This window comes from Papilio polytes, unplaced genomic scaffold (assembly GCF_000836215.1).
Source record: "Papilio polytes unplaced genomic scaffold, Ppol_1.0 DF821845.1, whole genome shotgun sequence".
Lineage (NCBI taxonomy): Eukaryota > Metazoa > Arthropoda > Insecta > Lepidoptera > Papilionidae > Papilio > Papilio polytes.
In genome coordinates this window covers 5,405,304-5,430,853 of record NW_013527359.1, presented here as the reverse complement: position 1 = coordinate 5,430,853, position 25,550 = coordinate 5,405,304, and the positions used below count along the sequence as shown (strand labels likewise).

Below are 25,550 nucleotides of genomic sequence, written 5' to 3'. Positions count from 1 at the left end.
GTGTTACGGCATAACTCCGCCGCTAGTGGACCGATTTTGATAATTCTTTTTTTATCCGAAAGGTAATGCTTGCAGGTGGGTCCCATTTTTTTGTTTGATTTTTGGAGTCTAAAACTACGACGTAGTTAAATAGTTTAGCTCAAAATCGCGCGACGAAATTTAGGGTCATTTATGCTTTCTTTGCTTACGTAGCCTAAACTATAATACTTATTGTTTAATAAGATAATGCTTTTTTATATATTTTATGTATATTTTTTTACAATATATTTTTTACTTTACTAAAACTAGATATCATCGTTCCGTCTCTTTCTTTTCGAACTTTTTTTCGGTGTCAGAACAAATTCCTCGTCGCTATTATCATCCGGTTGCACATACTCATTAGGAAAACCTATTATTTTCGACGGATTAAAATACGCAACGAAATGTAAAATCTCATTTCTAGAGCAATGCGTTGAAAAACACGCGTCGAAACATTTCTCTGATTTCCGCGATATCGGTGATTGGTCGATTTTGTAATCTGACCATTTCTGAGCGGTTAAATGTATATGTAAATATGATCTTTTTGCATGAAATCTTGTGAAACATTTATAATGATTTTCACTTTCGTACTTATTACTACAAAGATGTAGTTTAGTTTCATTAGGGTCGTTAGTAACGCTTGGTACTAAATGTAATATATTTCTGAAAGAAATACATGTAGAATTTTTATCTATACCTTACTATTATAAATGCGAAACTTTAGATAGATGGATGTTTGTTAGAGTTTGTAGCCTAAACTGCTGAACGGATCTTGATGAAATTTGGTATAGATGTAGAGGATAGTCTGCAAGAAATATAGGCTACTCACTTTTGGTTTTTTAAATTCCACGCGGTCTGAGTCGCTGGCTAAAAAACTAGCTGTTGGCTTCACCCGCATGAAATTATGAAAACTTTATTTTATTGTTTACATTTTTAAAATTATCAACTGCAAATGTCAAAATGACATGACATGACAAAAGTTGGCGATCTTGCTTCTTTGATGTTGGCAGCAACTTATGGTCTCTTTCCCACATTAGGGTTTTTAACTAAAATATTTACCCCATAAGTTTAATGGCGTGACAAGATATAGCCTAAAGCGTGACGTAAGTGTAGGACTTTTTATAAAAAAAAAATTTTCATAAACATGCTGTAATTGCTGACATTTTAGGCAACAAAGAAGTGGGTTTACGCTTTATTATAATAGTATAGATATAGAAGTAAAGATAGTAGAGATTGGAGTGTCTGTTTGTAATATCAAAAGAAAAATTCCATATTTCGGGAAGATGATGTATTTGCGTTGCTAATAACGCACTCATTTTTTTTTGTCTGAATGTCACCTTATTGGAGATATTGGGACTCAAAGGTGGGACGGATAAAACTTTTCATTCTCATTTATTTTATTAACGATTATATCTGTCACCTTATTTGTGATAGTGAGTTATATTATGGGACGGATGAAACTGTTTTTTATCCGTCCCCACGGGGTGAAAGAGCGGGTTGACGGTTAGGAATCCGATATGTGGAAGACAAAAACCTATAGCGCCACTGCGGGAGTAAGATAAGCAGGTGACAGTCCTTACCTGTAAAATTCCCATTTGTAGTCGTTAATATACACTTTCATCTTCAAACGTTGGTATATCTTATTTAATATAAATTCAAACGTATAATTCGCATACATATATATAGAAACACCATTATTTTTGTCTTTCTTAAGCCATTTCTCTATTTCATCAATAACAGTGTCCGCGGTATCACTCCTTTTTGCGAAATCTTCATATTTTTCTCTAAGAAAAGTCGTATCAACGTACATCGCATCAATATTTATTGGTTCATTATTTTTGTGAAGTTTTCCATATTTCGATATATCGTTTATTCTTAAAAAATATATACTATTAACGTAAACAATCTCACAAATCAATCCATACTAATATAAAGAGGAAAGATTTTTATTTTTGTATGTATTGAAATAACTCAAAAACTACTGGGTCAATTTTAAAAATTCTTTCACAATTAAAAAACTACATTATCAGTATATTATTTTACTTCACGCATACTGGGTCAATTTCAAAAATTCTTTCACAATTTAAAAGCTACATTATCATAGTAACATAGGCTATTTTTTACTTCACGCAGACGAAGTCGCGAGCAACAACTAGTATTTTATAATATATGTTGTCCGCGACTTCGTGAGTAAAATACAAATCGTTTCTCCTTATATAGATTTGAGAAATGAGCTATTAGAATTCGTGAAACTAAACTACATGATAAAAAGGACACACTTTAAAAAAAACTAAACCACAAACACCGACAAAATCCCCAATTGTACTTTTTATTTAATTAGTGCGTAAGATTTTTTTTTCTATAAGATGTAATTCGCCGAAATAGCGAAGCGATCGTTACATATACATCCGCAATTGCAGATGCGTTGCCTACCCTTATACGACGGAGTAGGAGACGCACATAAAGAGGATATTTCCCCTTCCTATATCTCCTCCACCGTCAAATCCACTTTTCCTTTCCGTCCCTTCTATAAGGAATATCTCCTCCGATTAAGAGTTATCACAATTGTCGTTTTCAATGGCAATAGTAGCTTCGCTATTTCGGCGAATCTAGGAAACGTTATAAAAACTTTTTTTTTGCCAGAGAGGAACGCCTCACACATCGGTGACATGAGAGTTATGTGGGACTCTCCCCATAATGAGACACCTACTAAACCCCGCTGTTACCTCCTGGCCATTGTGTGGGATGCCACGAGATCGCTTTCGCTTGCCACCACGACGCCCCACTGACCGCCCCAATGGGCCCTCGGCGCCCTAAGCCTCACTCACACTAAAAACTCACCTTATTCTAAAGTCACCGGTATATAAGACAGTTTTCTCTGTTGTTTTAAATAGAAACATTGTGGACCCAAACGAGTGCCCTGCGGGAATCAAGGTCACCTCTACAAATAACCTCTTTAGTTGCTTATTTGGCTTACCGGGCAAAGTTATTAATGTTGTTTCTGTAATATAATTTATTTTACCAATAATCAATATGTTTAAGTAAGAAATTTATTCAATTATTATGGATAACATAACAAAAACTTGATGAATCTATTTGAAAACATGATTGCATTTTGAGCAGAGAATGAAACATCCTTATGGGTAGGAAAAAAATCCTTGTTTATGGGCGTCGCCACAAAGGAGGGGGGATCAAAAAATATTAAAAAGGTGCATAAATTATTGCGGAAAAAAATACCTTTAATTCCTATAGTTGAGTTACAAATTACTACTAGTTCCTACAACCTTGTTCAACAGTTTACCCCCTCCCACTTTGTTCATCAGTCTACCTCCTCCACCCTTGATCATTCCTTCACCCCTTAGATAAAATGCTAGTGACGCCCATACCACAACTATATGCCCACAATATTCATCATCTACCTTCCCTTATCCTAGTCCCATATTCAGCATAAGGTTTTCATTCTCCAAATAATCCATCATCTCAGTCATCACTCCCTTCATCATGTCACCTATCACAAAATACGCAAGCCGTATTATGTGAATGGTGACATGATGAAATTTCTTTTACTCAACTAAATGTACCTAACCAGTTAGGTAACAAGGCTTTTGTCTGTGTTTGTAACCGGTAGGGTGCATATACTTTTTTATTTTCCTGGCCATCTATTACTATCTAGTGCAGCCACTATTTGGAATTTGAAGGAAAATTACTTTACCTAATAATAGTCATAGTAGTAGTAATATATTTTTATACAAATCTTGTATAATGTATTATATACAGAATAAGAAATAAAGATATATGTGTAATATTAATAGATGGCCCGAAAAATAAAAAAGTATATGCACCCTAACAGAATGAAATTGGCAGTGTGGTTTCAAAAGTAGTACCAGCAGTTTGGTATCCGAACACTTGTATTTTAGTGTGCCGGGAAACAGAAAAAATTATTGTTATCTAACTGGTTAGGTAAATTTAGTAAATAGAACAAGCCCACAATACATCTATCTCTTTGTACATTCACCTCTATTAGTGTACATGCCAAAAGTCCTAAAAAATCTTACCTCGTCCCAACGGTTTCACGTATTTTAAAATTTTAGAACCTTTCATCACATGGTTTATAATAATAGCAGTAATTTCTGATGTATAAATAAAAGCCTTTGTTTTCTTTAAACTATCGGCCAATTCTGTTGTATCTAAGCCTTGGACATGATCCATATGATAATGACTGAGAAAAAAAGCACGAGAATCCAAATGACGGTGCTCGAAATTGTCCACAGCTATACCTGGAAATTTTTAAGTTTTTTTTCTTTACTAATATTATTAGAAAAGATTTGTATTTTTGTAAAAGTTTTAACAGTGGTAGAGCCCACTTTAACATCTTCGCAAGAATTGGCCGGCTCGCCCAGTGCAATACCACGACCACACAGAAAACAGGCGTGAAGTGGATGCAATTCCGCGTTTCGTCTGATGAGTGTAGTGCCGGTGGCCTAATTTTAGTCCCGTTCCCTTTTCACCCTCATCTTAAGACGAAAGGATGGGAAGGAAAAGTGGATTTGACAGTGGATTAGGCATAGGAAGGGGAATTGTCCTCTTTATGTGCGTCTTCTCCGTCAATGAAGTGTAGGCGACGCATCTGCAATTGCGGATGTTTATGTGCAGCGGTCACTTTCCATTTTGGTGGATTCAGGTGGCCACTTGCTCATTTGCCACCTTATGTAATAAAAAAAGTTACGTAGCCAATTTAAAAAAAAAAACTTTTGCCATTAGAAAGGTTTATCTGTAACTTAAGCTATAAATTTTATTATTTTCAATTTCATGTGAATGGAGTCACAAGTAACAGCTATTATAAGTTGGCTAGTGAGCAAGCGGCCTCCTGGATCCACTAAAATGGTGAAGGGTCTGCCCATAGATATACAAAACTGTGGATGTGTTACCTTCCCTTAATTGACGGAGATGCACATAAAGAGATATTACCCTTTATGTGCTTTTTCCACTCTCAAATCCACACTCTCTTCCAATTCTTTCCTTTTAAGAAAAAAGGGGAAGGGAAAAGGTCTAAAATTAGGCCTCTGGCATAAATACTCTTCAGACAGAATGTGTAATTGTTGTTTGTGTATGATTGTATTACTAAGTTCATATCTGTTAATTAGGTGTTTAATAATAAAATACGAAAATAATAAAAAAAAAACCTTGTAAAATGTATTAACTTTGACAAATTTATTTTAAAATATATTTTTTATGTAAAAAGCAGTTTCAAGAAATTTTAGGTTGAGATATCATAAATTTGGTTAAATCTATTCACATATTCACTAACATTTCAATATTTACGAACACTTTTATTTTTAATAGCATTTAGGTAATTAAAATTGTTTTATACAAGCAATGATTGGCTAAAAATTAAAATTACAATTGTGAATAAAGTCTACTTTTAATGTCCGATAATCAAGTCGTACTGTCGAGTCAAAATCATATAAAATAAAACATGTTCAATAGAAGTTCATACATGCCAAAAAACAATCTTACCTGGTATTTCCTCAATTATTCCATCAAATGAACTCATAAGCGCCATTTTTCTATAATTTCAGAGATATAAATAACATTTAAAAGATTTAATATCTGCTACAAACAAAACTATTTCGTTTACTTTTGCCCGCCAAAGCGCATCCAAGTATATTTACTTTTGACGTTGACGTTTCACGTCAAATACAGATTGTGTAATTTGCACAGATAGAATACTGCATATGTAGTAACTGTTGACTAGTGCTGCCAGATAGTTTCCTCGAGATCCTCGAAGTCTACGCTGGAAATCTCCCCGAATATTTATTTTTTTCCAATAGGTTATAATATTTTTATACTGGTAATCTTGAATCATGCATGCATTGTTGGCTTTGGCCTTTTTACTACATAGAGTATAGAGTTTTAAAATGCATTTCAAATGATGGGAATTCACCTGCCTAGTGACAATATATTTGCTAATCATACCATCATCGTCGTTTGTTAATCACTTGACCAAAACAGGTATTTTTCTTTTCTACATAACTGATACCAATTTAATAACTATAAATATAGATATAAGTATATTTGAAAAGAAAAACTATGATGTTATATTTTACAGTTAAAATTTTAATTTAGCATTCCTATGAAAACGTACTAGTTTAGCTATGAACATTTGAATGCTAGATTGAATTTGAAAATCGGTAAATGAAAGAAACCTGACTTTATTATTTTTAGCTTAATATAGCAAATAGGCATTGGCAATGGCAACATTACAGTTGTATTCGTTCATCGTTCGGGAATTCCGCTATCCTTGTCATTTATCTTTGTTATGTTAATTTTCAAGTAATATTTCTAGCTTCATAAAGTAAATCATCAAATAATTTGCTACTCATTTGCAATATGTTGCGTATAAAGTAGTTATTATTTTCTATCATGTCGGTAGTTTATGATATCTTCATTGATTTTGTAACTGACGTGATAACATCTGTTTTGTTTGTTGTTCTTATAAAACTTTTATATACAGCGTTCACCAATTTCAAGTAAGTATTTTTTATTGCCATGCTTTTATTTAAATATTCACTAATAAGATTACAATAAAGAAAACTACGACATAATAAAAACAAAATTTTTATTCATTTCAAAAGTTCAAAGTTAAAAAGTTTTGATAGATTTTGTTGGACGGTTACTTTCCTCCGTCCGGGGCTCTGGAGGTGTGGGGCTATTGAAACACTTTCTTCTAGTTAATCATCATTATATTTAAAATATCTGAACCATATTTTATACAATGTCTATTAGTCCTACAATGTTACTTGTTCCGTGTCGAGATGTGAAGTCACTGTATATTTCATCAAATGTAGAATTCTTAATAATTTAAATTATATATTATTCTAATATTAAAAAACCATCCTTAGTGTGTACAGTGTTGCCTGCCAGTATACAAACATATAAAAACTCCAACAGATTTATTACCAATGCTAGAAAGAACAACATTAACAAATATAATGTAATATATAAACTTTTAGATAGAGGTTTTTGTCAATATTTTAAATCTCGAAATTAAAGTATTTATGTTTTTTTACAAATCAATCAACTGTATATTAAAAAAATAGAGGAAATATGAAAGTATATTTGATTGAGGAGCAAAAGGTTAGTATATTTTAAATATCAGCAGGATGATAGCATAAATAAGGAAATATTAACATTGAATAATGGCTGCAAAGGAAGACAAGTAATTTTGCATGTACTGTGTGCTAATAAGTTCGGGAGGGAAGTCATGTTTAATAAGATAGCTAGAGATATATGGCAGTGTACAGTTGGGGAATCTGTCTGTGTCACTTTAAATCCTACAGTCCCTTAAATGCATTGAGACAAAACATACTAAAAAACAGGATGCAGCTTTCAAGTGTATTCAAAAAAGGCTGCTATAGTCTAAGATAGATTAGTTTGATAAATGACGCATACGAAGTATCCAATTCACTTTGTATGAAGGTAAATGCCATACTTAATAGACATTTATTTACTCTCATTATTTGTTATGGTCATTAATTTGAGAAAACAGTATTTTTTTTAAATTCATAAGTTATAACTATAAATCAATCAATTGCAATTTTATAAGAATAAGAATCGAAAATCGATAAGATTCATGGCTGATTTTACACAAACATCCCTACCAAATTTGAAATAAATTATCAAACTAATCTAAATTATTTAGACACACTATAGCTAATTGGTCAGTAAGAAGTCATATATGCAATATATGTAAATTATAAACTGCAGATATCCACAACTGTACCATCACTCTAGCAGTTTCTCAACCTTTTTTGTGCCATTCTTAAAATTACTTAAAGTTTTTACGCCTTCGAACATCATTTTCAACATTAAATGTCCACTAGTTACAAATTTAAATATGCCTAAAGACTATTTTCAATGTTTTATTGAGATTTTTTTTTTATTAAATTCAGCATTGCATTTAAATAGCTTAGAGTGTGTGACCTAATGTTGTGAAATAATGCTCTATAGGGACAAGGGCAGGTTGAGAGTGATGTGAGTTTGTTTGTACAATCTGGGCAACTGGCGGTGTTCCTTAAAAGCTATAATCATTTTAAACATTTTGAAACAAGACTTGGAACAAAAATCAATATAACTTTGCTTAAAAATGTATCTTGATATACAAAGTCAGTGATTTACAGTTTCTTTTTTTATTATTCTTTCCTTTGCATTTACTGCTATCTAATTAGGTAATAATAGGCAGAGTTTAGCTTGTTGCAATGCACAAAACAATTTTTCTTGAAATGAAAAACAGCGGGTTTATGGGACAGTCATCCCCAGCTCACTACACATCCCCAATGATTGGGCTCGCAGCCTACCCTAAAGTAAGGGTGACTAGGCCATAATCAACCACGCTGCACTGCGGGTTGGTTGACTTCACACATATCTTTTAATTTCTTTGCTGATATGTGTAGGCATCACAATGTTTTCCTTCACCGTAAGAACGTCGGGTAAATTATGTACATATGAAAATTCGAAAAATCGAAAATCACATTAGTATATGGCATCGGGATTCGAACCCAAGACCTATAGATTACAACTCAAGTACTTAAACCACTGAGCCACCGACGCTCTCATGGGACAGTACTAATTTCTATTGATATTGTCCTTATCAACTTGCCCTTGTCCCTACAAAAAGGTTGGCACAGTATGTTTTTTAAAAAGAATAGTATATTTAAAAAAAATATTTGCTTCTCTATCAGCCGTCATATCTAAATCCATTCCCTTAAGTACATTAGAACCTCAATAACATAATAACCTCTATAACATCAAAAAATAATATGGTCCCTTCCTATCAGAGCCCAAAACCTCTACAACATAGACTCTTGATAACTTAAAACCTCTATAACTTAAAGTGTTTTGTGTTTCCCTTGGACTTTAACTTATCAAGGTTCTACTGTATATCCTCTTTTACACAATCCATACATAATTTCCTCGGTCTTTCTCAACCTCCATCTCCATTGAACGATTTTTCAAAAATGATTAAAGCCATGTTGAGTAATGTTTTTTAATTTGTATTCTTTTGTTGAGTATTGTAGGAGTAAAGTAAGTTTTTTAATTAATTTGTGTTTTTTACTAACTTTGAAATTTATTGCATCAGCCATATTTCATTAATGATGTTTGCATTTGTAAAAAATGTTTATTGACTTTTTTATTTTAATTTGGCCTGTAAAGTATTACAGATTACAGTAGTAATCTAGTAATTATATGTAATTACATAAATAAATAAGAATTGAGTATAAAAAATGAAATTATATTTAGTGTATGTTAGTTGTTAAAAAAAAATTTGAGAGTTCGATATATTAGTTGAGTGAGATTTTTTTTTAATATTTGTTCAGTGGTAAATTTTATTTTAGAATTTTATTGCTGCAACAATTAGACAAAAACTTTTTGCTATTATTGGTAAAAAAATTATCGGCAGTTGATGTTTTTTTTTTAGTTTAATTTATTAAAAAAATGTAATCAACTAGATTTTTCCCGCGTCTCCGTCCGTGGAATAAAAGTGAAACAAAAGTAAATATAGTGTGTCTAAATAATTTAGATTAGTTTGACAATTCATTTCAAATCTAGTAGGGATGGGTTGTGTAAAATCAGTCATGAATCTTATCGATTTTCGATTTTTATTCTTATAGAAGTTTGAATCGATAGTATTATAGTTATAACTTATGAATAAAAAAAACACTGTTTTCTCAAATTAATAATGACCATAACAAATAATGAGAGTAAATAATTGTTTATTACTACTACAGCCGTATATATACACACTATATTCAATACTAGAATTGTCCTCTAAATTAGTTAACCAGAAAATAAAATTTTTAGTTGAGTTCGATAATTATTTAAACCGAATATCGACAGTTCCAAATTGTTCGCTGCGTGTTTGTTTCTTCACTACGATACCTGTCTATTAAGTATGGCATTTGCCTTCATACAAATTGAATTCGATACTTCATATGCGTCATTTATCAAACTAATCTATTTTATTTAGACAAACTATAGTATAGTAAAAATTGACTATTATTTAAAATTTTTGACAAAAAAAAAATAAAAAAAATTACTCCCGTTTTCACCAACCTATTATTAGATAAGTCTCTAGATTATGGGCAATAGGGTCTTCTAGAATAAGGTTTTTCTAGTGTTTATATATGTACCACTGAACCCTAAAGCTAAAGGGGTTAACAGAATTCGAATTATGACCTAGAAATTTCCTTAGTTAATTTTGTACTATATAAGGATTTTATTAAATGTGATTTTTTTTATATTTTTCAGAATGTCAAATATAGACACAGAAAATAGTGTTATTGAAGATAGTAATAATTCAGTTTTTGAGAAAACGAGTTCAATAAAAGACACTTTGAGTAAGGAAGATAAAAAAAATATATTAGACATAAAAAATTATGACAAAAAATATGAAATAAATGGTAAAATATTTAATGAAAGATATATCAAAGACGATGAGGAATATTTAAAATTTGAAATCAGAGATTTTAAGATGGCGTCTGATGACCCATCTATAGATTTAACAGATCAAACTGGTGAGTTTTTTTTAATTTTTCCCCTCAATTTTCTGTCTGAACTATTTTTCAATTAAAATGAGATAAATACAATACCATTTTCTACGAGTATTTCAAAATTGTGATAAAAAATGTGAATTTAACTAAAAATACAAGCAAAATTCTTATAATCCCGCTTTTTTTTATTTTATTTTTTTTTACAAAATATTCTATTTTCCTGACTTAAAAAAAAAACAATTTATTTCGTTGAAAAATTCGGTTTAGTGTGCCTTGAAATTATTCTGGCTATAAGATTGCATACTTGAACGAGCGTTTTTTTTGTTTTTTGCTATTTTTTTCTTACTTTTTGTAAAAATTCAACTTTCCAGAAGCGTCATCTAGCACACTATTACCTTTGGGGATACAAAAAGTGCCTAATGGTGTGATTATAAACTCGAATGTATATTTACCCGATCGTAATTACCATACAATAGTGAGTTTGGATGGTAGGGGATATTGTGGTGTTTGTGACACTGAATGTGATTTAGAGGCCCAGGGTCATATAAATGATGAAGAGCATAAGAATAATTTGAAATCTCACGTACCACTGTGTAAATATGATTTGTGCATTATAAGAAAGGTGAGAATTTTTATTACCGAAATCTATATTAGATCTTTAAGTTAAAAAATCATCATCCACTTGCCCTTATCCCTTATGGAGGGTCGGCACAGTATGTGCTGCTCTTCCATACATCTCTATCAGCCGTCATATCTGAATCCACTCCTTTCTTAAGCATATCTTCCTTCACACAATCCATCCATACTTTCTTCGGTCTTCCTCTTCCTTTGTAGCCATCCACATTCAACACTTTCTGGTTTATGTCCCCATCATTTCGTCGCATAATATGTCCATACCACGCTAACCTTTTGCTTCTCAATTTCTCCACCACTGGCGCTACTTTCAAACTTCCTCTAATGTATACATTCTTTAAGTTAAAAAATCAGTTGAAAAATTTCATAGATTGCCTTATAGTTTTGATTTTGTGATTGGGTACTTGAATAGTGGAGTACTCGCATTGGCTCATCTATACTAAAAAATGAGGATATTTTTGTATGTATTGAAATAACTCAAAAACTACTGGGGTAATTTCAAAAATTCTTTCACCATTAAAAAGCTACGTTATCAATAGACTAAATTTTAACGCGGACAAAGTCGTGAGCAACAGCTAGTAACATTTTACTAATCTTACTAATATTATAAATGCAAAAATATAGAAGGATGGATTTTTGTTAGAGTTTGTAGTCTGCTGAACGGATCTCCATGAGATTTGGAGGAACATTCCATACTAACATCTATGTTGATGGTTACTCACTTTTGTTTTTTTTTAATTTAACGCGAACGGAGTAGCGGGTGAAAACTAGTCCTTCATATTTTTAGTAGTGCAGAGAATTGTAGAGCCAATGGTCCGACACCCTTAGTTTTTTCTTTCCAAATGCTTAAACAGGTCGGATTTTTTCGTTTTTTATTTGAATAATGGTGTTTTTTTTTAATTTCCAGTTGCAAGAAAATTACCACTGTGGTGTGTGTAATCAAATTTTCGATATAAAAGATTCTAACGAACATTTCGCGTCAAAAAATCACGAAGACAAATTGTTATTTGCTGTGAATAGAGTTTCTGATATTATGTACGATTTGGACATACATAGGGACAATATAGATTGCTATCATTTTGATTCTCAAGCTATTAATAACGTGAATATTGGAAATTTTGGAGGTTTTTATGATGCTTACAAGACGGATTATGAAAGTTCTACTGAAAGTATGTCAGATGTAGATGAGATACTCTTAGAAAATCCATTTTCTTACGCTTCTATGGCGAAAAAACCTCAAATAACACCGAAGTTCATTGAAGTAGAAATCGATGGGAAAATAATGCATATACGATACGATTCGTGGCATATGATTTTGACTTTAAAATCAAATAAATATTACTGCATGGTTTGCAAATCTGATGGGCATATTAGTTTGAAAATTGACCATTGTATGGACGAAATGCATTTGTCGAAGTTGAAAAAATGTACTGTTGTAGAACAATATATTGGTTTTTTCATAAGAAAGGTAAAAAAATAGCATTTTTTTAAGTTTTTTTTTGTTATTTTTGTATTCCAGGAATCATCTTTAAATCTATATTTTCGATGCAATTTGATTTGAAATGTTAGATTGAAAAAAAAAAAATTTTTTCATTTTTTTTTTCAGGTTGACCACAGATTATATCACTGCGCGCATTGTAATAATTTACAATTATTAATAGATATAGAAGATCATATAAATACAAGACATAAGAAGAGAAAAATAAAAAATATGTCAGAATCACCATCGAAAAGGATTGAAATTAAACAAAAACCAACAAATACAGTATTTCCTTTAGAAAATGAAATAAAAGAATTACATATTTTTTGTGCTAAATTCACTTTACCAATATCATCCTATAATATGGTGTTTTTTTCTAATTTTTGTTGTCTTTGTGATAAAAAATTTGACGAATTTAAAAAACATGTTATAGAAGTATCTCATATCGAAAATATGAACAGATGTCCATTTTTATTTAAATATGACTGCAATTTAATAAGATTGGTAAGTAAATTAGATAACAACTTATAAGAAAAAAAAACTTCGAATTTCAAATAATGGCGACCGCTGTTTTTTTTGGTAGTAATTTTTTTCAAAGTTTTTCAAAAAAAATTGCTTTTATATCTTGTATTTCACTTTGTTACTAATTTCTGAATGCATCTGTATTTATTTACAGATAAAAAATGGTTACCATTGTGCAATTTGTAATATTATTGTACAATATGAAATAATAGATGATCATATAATGGACGAGAAACACGTACAAGCGTTAAATAAAATAATTACTCTATCGACAAACAAAAAATCACTTAAAGATATGGAAAATCATGCAAATACAAGCAAAAATAATAATAATTCTGAAAAATTAACTGAATATATTAATGAAACATTAAATGGCGTAAAAAAATTAATAGGAACTGACAAAAATGAAACAATTTTATTGGAAAAAGACGAAAAATCGATTGAAAATGACAAAAAAGATTCAAATTTACTGGACAAAAGCAAAAAATCAATTGAAAAAGACCAAAATGATTCAATATTAATGGATGAATACAAAAAAAATATTGAAACAGACATAGATGTTGAAAATGATGATAATTTAGAGGAGATTTTTTTTAATACTGAAGAATTGGTTTTTTTAAAACGAAAAAATGTTTTTGCAAAAATTTCTTTGATGTCTTACAATACTTTAGTACCGGCTGGTGATGGAACTAAATATTGTGCTTTATGTTCGGTGGATGTAGATTTTGATAGATTGAAAAAACATACGGAAAGCCGTCAACATATAGATAATATGAGGAAATATAAATACTTGGAGAAATACGAAAAACATTTGCTGCGACAGGTGAGATTTTTTGTCATTTTTTTCATTTTTTTTTGTATTTCCGTATATCTTCACTACCCAATTGTTAGGTTTTTCTAAATTTTTTTATAATTCAGATTCGACAATGCATTTTTTTACACTCAGTGTCAATAATTTTTTTTAGCATTACCCCAATATTTGGCTTGTTAAATAGATTTTAGAATACTGTGAAAAATTCAATTTTTAAGTTTCTAGTCAATTAATTGTATTTTCAAATTTTCCCACACTTCTTTGTTGCCTAAGATGTCAGCAATTACACCATATTTGCAAATAATTCTCTTTTTAATAAAAAGCCTTTTTCTTGCGTCACGCTTTAGGCTATATATTTTAACGCCATTAAACTTAGGGGTTAATATTTTGGACAAAAACCCTAATGTGGGAAAGAGACCATAAGTTGCTGCCAACATCAAGGAAGCAAAGTCGTCTTCATGTCATTTTGACATTTGTAATTGATAATTTGACAAATGTAAAACAAGATTCTTTAATTTTTTTTTAAGCTTATTAATAGCAGACTGAAATTTACTATTTTTTGTACTTTCACAGATTCTTCATATATATCATTGTTCAGTTTGCAATGTTATGTTTACCTTTAGAGAATTAAATGCCCACTTAACTTGGCCAATACATAAACAGGAATTAGACAAATGTCACAAAATCGTAAAAAATAACAGAAAAACGGACATAAAAAATGGCACAAAACAAATAACAATTGATTTGCAAAAAGAAATATTATACACAATTTATGTAGAGCCAAAAATTAAAATAGGCATTTACTACGAATTCTCAAAAAATATACAAGAAATATCAAAAAAAAGTAAAATTGTCATAACCAATGGTGTTGTTTTAAAAATTAGTTGGGATTCTTGGAACGGTTTTTCTAAAAAAAAAACCGGTTTTAAATGTTTTTTGTGCCAAAAGAATATAAAAACATACGAACAGACGAATCATTCGAAAAATTCTTCTCATTTACAAAAGGTCGAGGAGAACTTTTTAAAGGAATATATTCCAGCTTTAATAAGAAAAGTAAGTTTACTTATATTATAAATGCAAAAGTGTAGATTTTTTTTTATAATACAAGATGGCAAACGAGCAAGCGGCCACCTGAATCACTGAATCCACTAAAATGGAAAGCGACCGCTGCACATAAACATCCGCATTTGCAGCGCTGCCTACCCTTCATTGGAGGAGACGCACATAAAGAGGACATTTCCCCTTCCTGTGCGTCTCCACCGTCAAATCTACTTTCCCTCCCATTCTATCCATTTAAAAAAGGGGTGGAAAGGAAAAGGGACTAAAATTAAGCCTCCGGCACCACACTCACCAGACTACGCGGAATTGCTTCCACTTCACGCCTGTTTTCTGTGTGGTCGTGGACACCAGACCAACTCGTTTAGATAGATGTTAGAGTTTGTAGCCTAATCGAACGGATTTCTATGAAATTTGGTATAGTAGAGGATAGTCTGGAAGAACACATAGTTTATTTTTTCATTCCACTCGAACGGAGTCGCGGGCAAAAGCTAGTTAATAAAAAAGCCCAAAAGACTTTACTTTAATAAAAAAAAAACTAGTAAACGATCATAAAAATCACAGTTCAGAATCAAAAAAAAAAAACAAAAAATGTCAAGTAAAAAATTTTTTTTCGATTTCTAGACTATTTGAATTCACAAAATTTTGTAACCGACTTCAAAAAAGAGTTTTTCAATTTATTTGTGATTTATTATTGTTTTACAGATAAATGAAACCGCATTGAACTGTGTCACCTGTAACGCAGAAATACCGAATAAAAGCCATATTGTTGATCATGTAAAAGGGAAAAAACATGAAAAAATCTATGAATTACTTATAAAAGGTAGTACAGAATGTGATAACTATACTGACTGTACTGATGATATATTTACGTTACAATAAAAAGGTAAAAAATATTATATAAGGCAATAATATTTATATATGGCAATTATTACTACATCTGTTTGACATCTGTCTGAAGTTTGACAGTTGTGTTGACACTTGGCAATTTGAGTTAAATTGACACTTGGCAATTTAACAGTTTTACACTTAGAAATTTAACAATAGTGTTTACAATTGGCAATATTATAGTAATATTTACACTTGGAAATTGGGAAATTGTATTTTACACTTGGCAATTTGAGTTATATTTACACTTGGCAATTTAACAGTTTAACACTTTGAAATTTTACAATAGCGTTTACAATTGGCAATATTATAGTAATATTTACACTTGGAAATTGGAAAATTGCATTTACACTTGGCAATTTGAGTTATATTTACACTTGGCAATTTAACCGTTTAACACTTTGAAATTTTACAATAGCGTTTACAATTGCCAATATTATAGTTATATTTACACTTGGAAATTGGGAAATTGTATTTAAACTTGGCAATTTGAGTTATATTTACACTTGGCAATTTAACAGTGTTTTGGGAAATTTGTCAGTTATAACTGATACAAATTACCAAGTGTAAATATATTTATACGTTGAAATTTGTCAGTTATATTTACACTTGGAAATTTGACAATTTACATTTTGACAAGAATATGTCGCAGACAGTTTGTGATAATAATCAATTCGAAATCGAACTAGACGCCATAGAATATTCTCATTAGAATTTGCGTTAATATTCTAAACTCTAGTCTTTTGCTATCTCCATATAATTTATTCAAAAATTAAATAATATATATATATATATATATATATATATATAATAATATAATATGTCTAAAAATAATTGCCATGTAATTTTTTTTTTTAGTTTTTAAGCAACAAAATCTCATTTTTTTTACTACTGTATATAAGGATTCTAATTTTTAAGCAAAATCCAGCTTTAACTTTTGATTTTTTATTAGTTAAGTTGATGTTTTTTTTTATTTAAATTCCATAATTCGATGTTAATGTTGATTTTATAGACACAAGTAAGGATTAAAAAATGATTTACAAAAAAACGAGTTTTATTTCATATTTTAATCAAAAAATTACATTTTTCAGTAATTCGATTGTAACATTTAGGATTATAAAAAAAAATTTTTTTGTTTTTTTTTATTTTTTAAAATGATTTTCTTTGGACTCTAACGTCTTTTCTGCTTTCATCTAATAAAGTTCTATATATTACAGCTGCGTTGTGACCCAAAGTGTCCGCGTATTCTTTGACCTTTTTGGACCTCAAGATCTCATCGATGCCATTTACGATAGACTCGAAACTGACCTCTAACATTAGAGATGGTTTGTCACTTTTGAAATGAACGATTTCTGGTTCTAGAAAAAAAATGCGAAAGTTTACGCCCTAAATGTTATATAAGGGCCTTTCCCACCACTGGCTGATAGAGGCACAGATAGCTTAAAAATGTCGTTACTGTCAGACGGTAACACAATCCGATATTTTGATCACATGTTTTACACGTTAGATTGTTATCAGACAGGACAGTCCTACTAAATTGTAAATTGTCTAATAACCGATGTAGCTATCTGACACTCTATCAGCCAGTAGTGGGAGTGACTCTTAATGTCTATAATGAAGTATTTTTTTCATATCAACTTATACTTACTTATATTATAACTCCTTTTGTTAGATCTGAAAAATGCTTTGACATTCTCATCTTCAATAATGTTTCTGACAAAATTCTGTATACTTTGTGCCACGTTCGGTTTGATTGGTTCCAATTTTCTGTTAACCCCAGTATGTATAGCTAGAACTAGACTTTCTAGGTGTTTCAATTGTTCTTCTAGATTGGCGCGTGTGTTCATCCTTCTAGAAGGTATATTCATCTTTGGTACGACTTTGTGGATTAAAGCGTCGATGTCCGTGTAATTGTCGCTTTTACGTATTTTCACAAACGCTCCGGTTATTGTGATTAAAAATGACGCTGAAATATAACCTCACAAATATAAATGCAAAAGTTTAGATGGATTGTTAGTTTGTAGCCTAAACTGATGAACGGATCTCGGTGTCTACTTAATTGATTTTTAATTCCGCGCAGACAAAGTCGCGAGAAAGCTACTCTATACTAATATTATAAGGTAGAAAGATTTACATTTGTATGAAATGAAATAACTCAAAAAGTAAAAAACCGATTTCAAAAATTCTTACACCATTAAAAAGCTACGTTATCACTGAATGACATAGGCTATATTGTTTTTTTTTTAATTTCCCGAGGATGAATAAGTAAAAAAAGCTTGTAATGAAAGCAGTAAATATACATTTCGACGTCTAGGGTTAAAACACTGCCTGTATTTTAGACTGAAATTAATATTTGAAGCAATTTTTATTTACACAATTACTTACCTAAGAATAAGTACTTGAAGGAGTTCATTTTACCTCAATATTCAACGAAAATGTGATAAAATCCATAAAAACGCTATAAAATATAAGCAGAACATTAACAAGAAACTAAAAGTGGCAGTTAAATTAATCTTTAATTATAAAACTAGCTTTCGGCTGCGACTCCGTCCGAACTAAACAAAGTAACCTGTGTCCAGACTATCCTCTACCGGCCGGTCTCAATTACGGATCCTGGATCGGGAGATTGCTTCAATCGGAGATATAAAAAGACCTGCTGATGGATCACTAATCTGCGTCTCAATAACACTGGATAGCAAATATCTATCGATTTTCACGATGGATCGCTATTTTTGATTGGGATTTTCGATTGATAAAATTGCATATTGAGGCCGGTACGGTCATTGGCATCTATGACAATCGAGATCCGTCCAGTTTAGGATACATCTAAACTTTCGCATTTATATTAGTAAGATTTTATTATTTTCGTTTATTTAAGGGACAGCGCTCTTTAGTAGTATAAAAACGGGGTTTTTAATGAAACAATATAGTAACAATAATCATTATATTTATTCATTTTAACTAGGAATGAAATAAATCACAAATTAAAGCATACGAAGCACCAAAGACATTTAAGAAATATATAAACGAGATTGAACATTTTTTCATCGGTACTTTCTCTGAAAAGTACTATATCAGTTGTCAAGTTTAGTACCGCCTTTGTATTGTTATGTAAAACATTTAACTAAATTATAATAAGCTCCATCTATACTATATATAATAAAGAGGAAATATTTGTATTTTTGTATGTATTGAAATAACTCAAAAACTATTGGACAGATTAAAAAAATCTTTCACCATTAGAAAGGTAATTTAACGGGGACAAATTCGCGAGCAACAACTCTTCTATTAGTAATTTTGACATGTTTTGAAGATTCAATAATAGATGGCGTTAGTGAAAAATAATAGTTTACATGTAATTGGTGTACCTTATAAATAAATGTGGTTTCGAAGATTTAACAATAGATGGCGTTATTAAATGTTTTCTACAGTCTATATATTTCTTTTAATATCTTTGCTAAGCACCTAAGATACGAAACTTCGATGGTATCACTTTTTGAATTAAAATGGTATTTAGTAAACAAAATATAAAAGAAATAGTAAATTTTAGTATTATACATTCTCAATCCATACTAAACTTTTCCTTAGTGATAGTTAAGGACGTAATAAATTTTAATTCCATAATTACATAAGCCCTTAAGAATTTTTATACAAAACATAGATATATAACCTAATATCTATTTCCATACATAAAAACTTTATTTTATTATTTACACTAGCTGTTGCCCGCGACTTCGTCCACGCAATATTAAAATAAAGTAGCCTATAATATGCCCGTCTGTCAGTTACCCTCCAGTGAAAATCCGATCGATTACCTGATTATAAGATTACCCGGAACAAACGCGGCTTGTAGATAGACAGACAAACATTTTTTAATGCGATTTTCGTTACCAGCAACGCAAATACATCTTCCCGAAATTTCGGGAAGTTGAAGTTATCAGCTACTCGTTTGAGTCGAAACGAAACAACGAAAATCACATTAAAAATAATAATCAGGTAATCGATCGGACTTTCACTGGAGGGTAACTGACATAGACGGACATATTATAGGCTCCTTTCTACCTTAAATTGGTGGACGAAATCGCGGGCAACAGCTAATTTATCATACAAAAGATTTGACTTGATTCTCGATAAATTAAAATTGTATGGACTGTCTAGATTATACATCTATGGTAAGTACAAAATAAATAAATTAAGTTATGGCATTTAAGAGTTACACTTAGAGAATAATTACTTTGACTATTCGCTTATTTTACTGAAGTGTATTACTTTGAGTCGGGCAATTTTACTTAAATGTTCTTATGAAATTTTTATGTACTTCGAGTCGGTCAATTTTGCAAATGTTCTCATGATAATTCTATACAGTTTGAGTCGGGTAAAATGTGGACTTATAAGAGGATATTATTTATAAAAAATTAATTAACTATGAGTAGGGCAATTTTGAAAATGTTCTCGTGAAAATTCTATTTATTTTGAGTCGGGCAAAATGTTGACTCACAAGAGGATATTATTTTTAAAATATTAACTATGAGTAGGGTAATTTTTTTCCCATACGTTCTCGTGAAAATACTATACTTTGAGTCGGGTAAAATGTTGACTGAGTCGGGCATTTTTTTCTTGTGAAATGTGATTTTGTTATAACGAGACCAGAAATATTAAAAAATCGTCATGTTTTGGTTGTTGAAAATATTTTTTATATAGATTAGAAAATATTTTAGATTTCAATCCCCTTCAATTTCGTACAAAAGATGGGAAGTGGATTCGGCAAGGGATGGGACAGTTAGGGGAAATATTTGTTAATTAGTAAAAGCATCTGGTTTTTGGTAACAGTCTCTTCCCTATTTTGGCAAATACCGTTTAGAATATTTAACAAAAAAAAATACCTTTAAAATGACGTATTTGGTTTCAGTAAGGTTTCATAAATTTTATCATTTTACGGTAAAATTAGTTTTTTCACACACTTCAGTAAAAAAAGCATTTATAATAATATTTTATTATTAACCGTAAATTCGCATTGTCGTAAACAATTTGTAGTCTTTTGAAAATTACTATGTTTCGGAAAAAATTTACTTATAGGAGGGTAATGTACTTGAGAAAATAACTACGAGTCGGGCATTTTTCTCAAAATTATCCACGGCAATGCGAACAAACGTCACCTCATTGGTCCGTAGCGAAATATCTTAAATTACGATAAATACTTCATATAAAAAACATAAGTACACAATTTTTAAAATAAACTCAAACATGAAATAAAGCTGATTTTTCTACGGACGTGTTTAGTACAAAATATTTACATTTATATACAAAATCGTGTCTCTTTATATTGTCAATAAATACTATACATAAAACTTACAGCCTTACAAATAAACACGGTAAAAAGTTAAACTTAGGAATAATAAACTATTTAACTACGTCGTAGTCTTTGACTCCAAAAATCAAACAAAAAAATGGGACCCACCTGCAAGCATTACCTTTCGGATAAAAAAAGAATTATCAAAATCGGTCCACTAGCGGCGGAGTTATGCCGTAACACACATAAAAAAAAAAATAAAAAAAAAAACATACCGTCGAATTGAATACCTCCTTCTTTTGGGAAGTCGGTCAAAAATAAGCAAATGTTACTACAAATTTTGCTTAAAATCAGTTTATTCCCAAGTTTAACTTACCGCACTAGCTGTTGCCGTGCGGTTTCATCTGCATAAAATTATCTTATTATTACATGTGTCAAATTATCAATTGCAAATGTCAAAATGACATGACAAAACTTGTCAAACTTGCTTTCTTAATGTTGGCAGCAACTTAGTCTCTTTCCCACATTAGGGTTTTTATCCAAAATATTTAAACCCCTAAGTTTAATGGCGTGAAAATATATAGCCTAAAGCGTGACGTAAGTGTAGGGCTTTTTATTAAAAATAGAATAATTCAATAATATAGTGTAATTGCTGACATCTTAGGTAACAAAGAAGTGTGTGTTTACGCTTTATTATAATAGTATAGATTTATTTGTAAGGCTGTTAGTAATAATATTAAGGGCCTGTCCCACCAAATTGTAAATAAATAAAAATCTAACGTGTAAAATATGTGGAAATACCGCATTTTGTTGCCTTATCTGACAGTTACGTATCTGAGCCTCTATCAGCCAATGGGACAAGCCCTTAGTCTTTTTTTTTTTTTTTATAACATAAGGGGGCAAACGAGCAAGTGGCCACCTGAAACCGCCAAAATGGCGAAGCGACCGCTGCCCATAGACATCCGCAATTGCAGATGCGTTGCCTACCATTATACGACGGAGGAGGAAACGCACGTAAAGAGGATATTCCCACTTCCTATGCATCTCTTCCACCGTCAAATCCGCTTCCTCTTCCCAACCTCTCCTTATAAGAAAAGGGTGGTAAAGAGAAAGGGACTTAAATTAGGCCTCCGTCATCCTAGGTCAAATTTTAACATCGAGTTTCCATTGTCAAGACTTGTGTAACATGTTTTTAAACAAAACATAAATATATAGACAATTTCTTTAAGAGAGAACACATAATTTATGATTTTTCTCGAATTATTAGGTATTTTAACAATTTCAGTCGAATTACAGAACGACAAGTTTTTGACCCGGTGGGAATTGAAATCACTTCCCTAGGGGCCGTCCATATATTACGTCATTCTAAATTAGGGGGTGGGTTGGTCTGCGGATGAAGGTAAATGATAGATAGGAGGGGGGGGTGTTTCGAAATTGACGTCATTCTTATTTATTTATAGTTTATTGTTCACAATGACGTCAATTTTGGGAGAAGGGGGGGTCATTAAGAAATGACGATAGGATGATTGTAGGGGGGGAGGTCTAAAGTCTGATAAAATCGATGGCGTAATTTATGGACGGCCCCCTACTCACTGGGTCACATAAATCTCTTTCAATTCACAATGGTAACGTTTATATCACTAAAATGTCTGATATATGAATACACAAGATGGCGGACAGTAACAAGATGGCGGCGGGCAGAAGCGCGGGAGATTTACAAACTAACAGATCGTTCGGATATAAATTAGGAGGAGGTGCCTCTTCACCTCCTTTGCAGTATTCGCCGCGAGACTGGAAACAAATTTAAACATCTCATAATTCATACTAATATTATAAATGTAAAAGTTTAGATGGATGTTTGTTAGTTTGTAGCCTAAACTGCTGACTGGATTTCGATGAAATTTGTCATATATGTAGAAAGTCTGGAAAAACACAGAGACTCACTTTTGTTTTTTTTAATTCCACGCTGACGGAGTCGTGGACAAAAGCTAGTATGTACATAAATTAAATAGTGATAGAGCCCGCTTTAACATCTTCGCACTGCAGGGCTCGCCCGCAATACCACGATCACACAGAAAACAGGCGTGAAGTGGGAGCAATTCCGCGTAGTCTGATTAGTGTGGTGTCGGAGGCTTCATTTTACTCCCTTTCTCTTTCCACCCTTTTCTTAAGTGGAAAGGATAGGAAGGAAAGTGGATTCGGTGGAGGAGACGCATAGGAAGGGGCAATTTCCTCTTTATGTGCGTCTTCTCCGTCAATGAAGGGTAGGCAGCGCATCTGCAATTGAGGATGTTTATGGGCAGTGGTCTCTTTCCATTTCGGTGGATTCAGGTGGTCGCTTGCTCGTTTGCCAAACAATTTAATGAAAAAAAAAATCTTACCCGACGTTCTTACGGTGAAAGTACACAGTGATGCATAAATCGGTGAAAAAATTCAGATAGTAGGTTGTAAGGCCTAGTTTTCGGGTAGTCTCCAACTTAGTGGGGATAATTTTATATTATAAGTTGGCAAACGAGCAAGCGTCCACCTGAATCCGCCATAATGGCGAAACTACTGCACATAGACATCCGCAATTGCAGCGTTGCCTACCCTTCATTGACGGAGGAGACGCACATAAAGACGACATTTCCCCTTCCTATGCGTCTCCACCGTCAAATCCACTTTTCCTTCCCATACTTTATTGAGAAATTTAACAGTGGTAGATCCCGCTTTAACATCTTCGCACTACAGGACCGGCTTGCCCCCAATGCCACGATCACACAGAAAACGGGCGTGAAGTAGAAGCAATTCCGCGTTTCGTCTGATGAGTGTGGTGCCGGAGGCATCATTTTAGTCCCTTTCCACCCTTTTCTTAAGTGGAAAGGATGCGAAGGAAAGTGGATTCGACAGTGGAGGAGACGTATAGGAAGCGGCAATTTCCTCTTTATGTGCGTCTTCTCCGTCAATGAAGGGTAGGCAGCGCATCTGGAATTGCAAATGTCTATGGGCAGGATTCAGGTGGCCGCTTGCCCGTTTGCCACATTATTTAAAAAAAGAGAAAAGGGTGAAAAGGGAAAGGGACTAAAATGAGGCCTCTGGCACCACACTCATCAGACTGTAGACGGAATTGCTTCCACTTCCCGCCTGTCTTATGTGGTTGTGGTATTGGGGGCGAGCCCTGCAGTGCGAAGATGTTAAAGCGGGCTCTACCAATGTTACATATATAGTGAGGTGATGATGGTGATATGGTCTCCACACTCACTTGGAACTCTTCAGCGCAGAGGTCTTTACAGGGTGGGCAGACCACGCCCCCGCGGTGCAGCCAGCCGCGCTGCATAATCCTTACTTGAAGAACTTGCCCAGCGTGGTAACATGTGTATGAGTAGTTTCCCACCTGTGGGCGAATTGTTAACTAGCTGTTACTCATAACTTCGTCCACATTTAATCTTAGTATTATAAATGCAAAGTTTAGATGGATGTTTGTTAGTTTGTAGCCTAAACTGCTGAACGGATTTTGATGAAATTTGGAATAGATGTCGAGGATAGTCTGAAAACACATAGGTTACTTATTTTGGTTTTATTAATTTCAGGTGGACGGAGTCGCGAGCAAAAGCTAGTATATAGTAGTCGTATAAATATAGCCTATGTTACTAAGTGATAACGTAGTTTTTTAATGGTGAAAGAATTGTTTAAATCGGCCCAGTAGTTTTTAAGTTAATACATACAAAAATGCAAATCTCTTTATATTAGTATAGGTGACCTGACGGTAAAATACTAAATTTTTGCCCGCCTGTCGGTAAAATCTTAGATTCTCACCTGACTTTGGGTAAACATATAGAAATTCTGCCTGTTTTCCGGCAACAAATTATAAAATTTCCCGACTATAATAAATATTATTAAAAATTAACAGAGGTAAGTTTTTACTCACCACAATATGCAATCTTCCACTTTGACATTTATATTTATAGCATCCGGAGCCCCAGTGCTGCCACTCTCTGATCTGGAAACGGTGAATTAAATATTTAACAACGCCATCTATTTTTATCAGACTGAATTACGCAGAAAAGGGCTGGAAATCAAAGATATTTAAGAAATACATAGACTAGACATAAAACATTTTTACACCGGTAACTATGCCTCCCTATATATTTTTATATCTTTGTTGTCTATAACAAGTATCACACATTTGTATGCCAGCTACTGGCATGTGTGAACACTAACTTTGCATACAGGTAGCACGATATTAGATTGACAGCTACTGGCTTTACTGGCATATGTAAACACTAACTTTGCATACCAGTAGCACGATAATATATTGACAGC

General features: G+C 32.2%; 2 protein-coding genes and 1 long non-coding RNA gene across 4 annotated transcripts in view; 1 reads left to right on the top strand and 2 right to left on the bottom strand.

Moving 5' to 3' along the window:
- Positions 1 to 205: 205 nt before the first annotated feature.
- Positions 206 to 5,702, bottom strand: LOC106108155 (protein artemis-like). Its single transcript, XM_013289247.1, has 5 exons — positions 5,536 to 5,702; positions 4,074 to 4,295; positions 2,860 to 3,019; positions 1,599 to 1,892; positions 206 to 681 (listed from the first exon to the last, which is right to left on the bottom strand). The coding sequence occupies exons 1-5, from the start codon at positions 5,579 to 5,581 to the stop codon at positions 285 to 287; spliced, it is 1,119 nt and encodes a 372-aa protein (XP_013144701.1). The 5' UTR covers positions 5,582 to 5,702; the 3' UTR covers positions 206 to 284.
- A 16,271-nt stretch (positions 5,703 to 21,973) lies between these two features.
- On the top strand, positions 21,974 to 22,801 carry LOC106108017. Its single transcript, XR_001225896.1, has 2 exons — positions 21,974 to 22,116; positions 22,391 to 22,801. It is a non-coding gene; the product is annotated as an uncharacterized LOC106108017 (long non-coding RNA).
- LOC106108013 (leishmanolysin-like peptidase) overlaps positions 22,491 to 25,550 on the bottom strand; it is a 65,100-nt gene continuing 62,040 nt past the window's right edge. The window contains exons 16-18 of one of the 2 annotated variants that reach the window (XM_013289077.1): positions 25,156 to 25,227; positions 24,490 to 24,621; positions 22,491 to 23,039 (exon numbers count right to left, since the gene is read on the bottom strand). In XM_013289077.1, the coding sequence (XP_013144531.1) occupies positions 22,881 to 23,039; positions 24,490 to 24,621; positions 25,156 to 25,227 (363 nt within the window). In that variant the 3' untranslated portion in view covers positions 22,491 to 22,880. The remainder of the gene's footprint in view (positions 23,040 to 24,489; positions 24,622 to 25,155; positions 25,228 to 25,550) is intronic. The other variant, XM_013289078.1, reaches the window with a different exon arrangement.